Raw genomic sequence first — 1,308 nt, 5'->3', positions numbered from 1 at the left:
AATTGAAAACTTTAATTGAAAAACCAAAAATCTTATGTTTTTGTAATTGAAATCATATTTGCATAATAATTTGGAACACAGTGTATATGGAAGAAAGGTTAAAACTTGCCAAAACAACCAAACACAAAAGAGAAAATATTTCATCATTAATGTGTAAAAATGATCCAAAAAGATTGTGGCTGTGCCATGAAAACCTGTGTCCAGCTGTGGTTGATTGCCATTCTTCCTCCAGCACCATCTCCTGGAACCTGGTGGCCAGCTACTATGAGGATCTGCCATTCGGCAGAGACGGGTTAATGACGGCTGAGGAGCCCTGGAGCGGCAACTATGTTGTGGAGTCCCCTATCTGGATCACAGGTCTGCATTACATCCTGCACTCAAAGACAGATACTGTGCAAATATGTTAGGTCTGTTGATCTTAACAGCACAGTAGGATGTCAAATAGACATTGAACATTCCAAGTTGCTACTGAAAACAATGCAAATGGCTTTAAAAAGAGTTCATTCCAACTAGAAACCTGTTTCTCCCGCAGATAGTTAGCTAAAATCACTCAAATATGGCACTGACACATGTTTATAAAGACAGACATTTCTTTGTTTTAAATATGTTTAAAAAATAAATGGAGAAAGTATTGTAGAAAAGCAAAGGTCAGTTGTCAAACAGGAAAATGAAGTTATAAGGTACAGTATGAAGGTTAGCTGTGTGTAGTGTGGTTCCATAGCTTACAGCATGCAGTTGGACGAAGACAGACACCTTTGTCCAATGTTTAATAATATGACTTCCATTTCTCTTTTTAATTGGCATCCACACCATTGATTGTTCAGTAAGACCCTGCATTTTCTGTAAATGACTGTCATGATGTCAACAGGTTACAGTTACTATCTGCTGTGGCTCTTAAAGAAATGAGTGACTTATCAGAGTTATCAACAGTGGTTTAATAAATCAATGTATTCACTGTGTTATTTTCCTCACAGCCCACACCACACAGTTCACCCAGCCAGGATGGACCTACCTGCAGACTGTTGGACATCTGGCACAAGGCGGAAGTTATGTAGCCCTGACTGACGGGACAGGAAACCTCACTGTTGTCATAGAAACAATGGCAAGTTGGGATTTCCCGTTTACATTTTTACTTTTTGCTTTTAAATTTTTCTACAGAAGCATATTGCTGCCATGCCAGAAAAAAAAAATTGGTATCGCATTATAATGTGAAGTCATAAAAATGAATTGATAAATGCCACATGTTGAAGTATCCTTGAGCAAGATACTGAACCCCGAGTTGCTCCTGATGCTGTGCATCGCTGTGTG

General features: G+C 38.7%; 1 protein-coding gene across 2 annotated transcripts in view; it reads left to right on the top strand.

The window, feature by feature from the left end:
• Positions 1–1,308, top strand: part of galcb (galactosylceramidase b) — a 17,004-nt gene that overhangs the window by 11,792 nt on the left and 3,904 nt on the right. For both annotated transcript variants that reach the window (XM_035674598.1, XM_035674597.1), the window contains exons 9-10: positions 233–357; positions 975–1,102. In XM_035674598.1, the coding sequence (XP_035530491.1) occupies positions 233–357; positions 975–1,102 (253 nt within the window). The remainder of the gene's footprint in view (positions 1–232; positions 358–974; positions 1,103–1,308) is intronic.

The sequence above is a fragment of the Morone saxatilis genome, unplaced genomic scaffold (assembly GCF_004916995.1).
Source record: "Morone saxatilis isolate NCDOM2014 unplaced genomic scaffold, NCSU_SB_2.0 Contig3, whole genome shotgun sequence".
Lineage (NCBI taxonomy): Eukaryota > Metazoa > Chordata > Actinopteri > Moronidae > Morone > Morone saxatilis.
The sequence above is the reverse complement of the archived record's forward strand: the minus strand, read 5'-3'. Positions and strand labels throughout refer to the sequence as shown.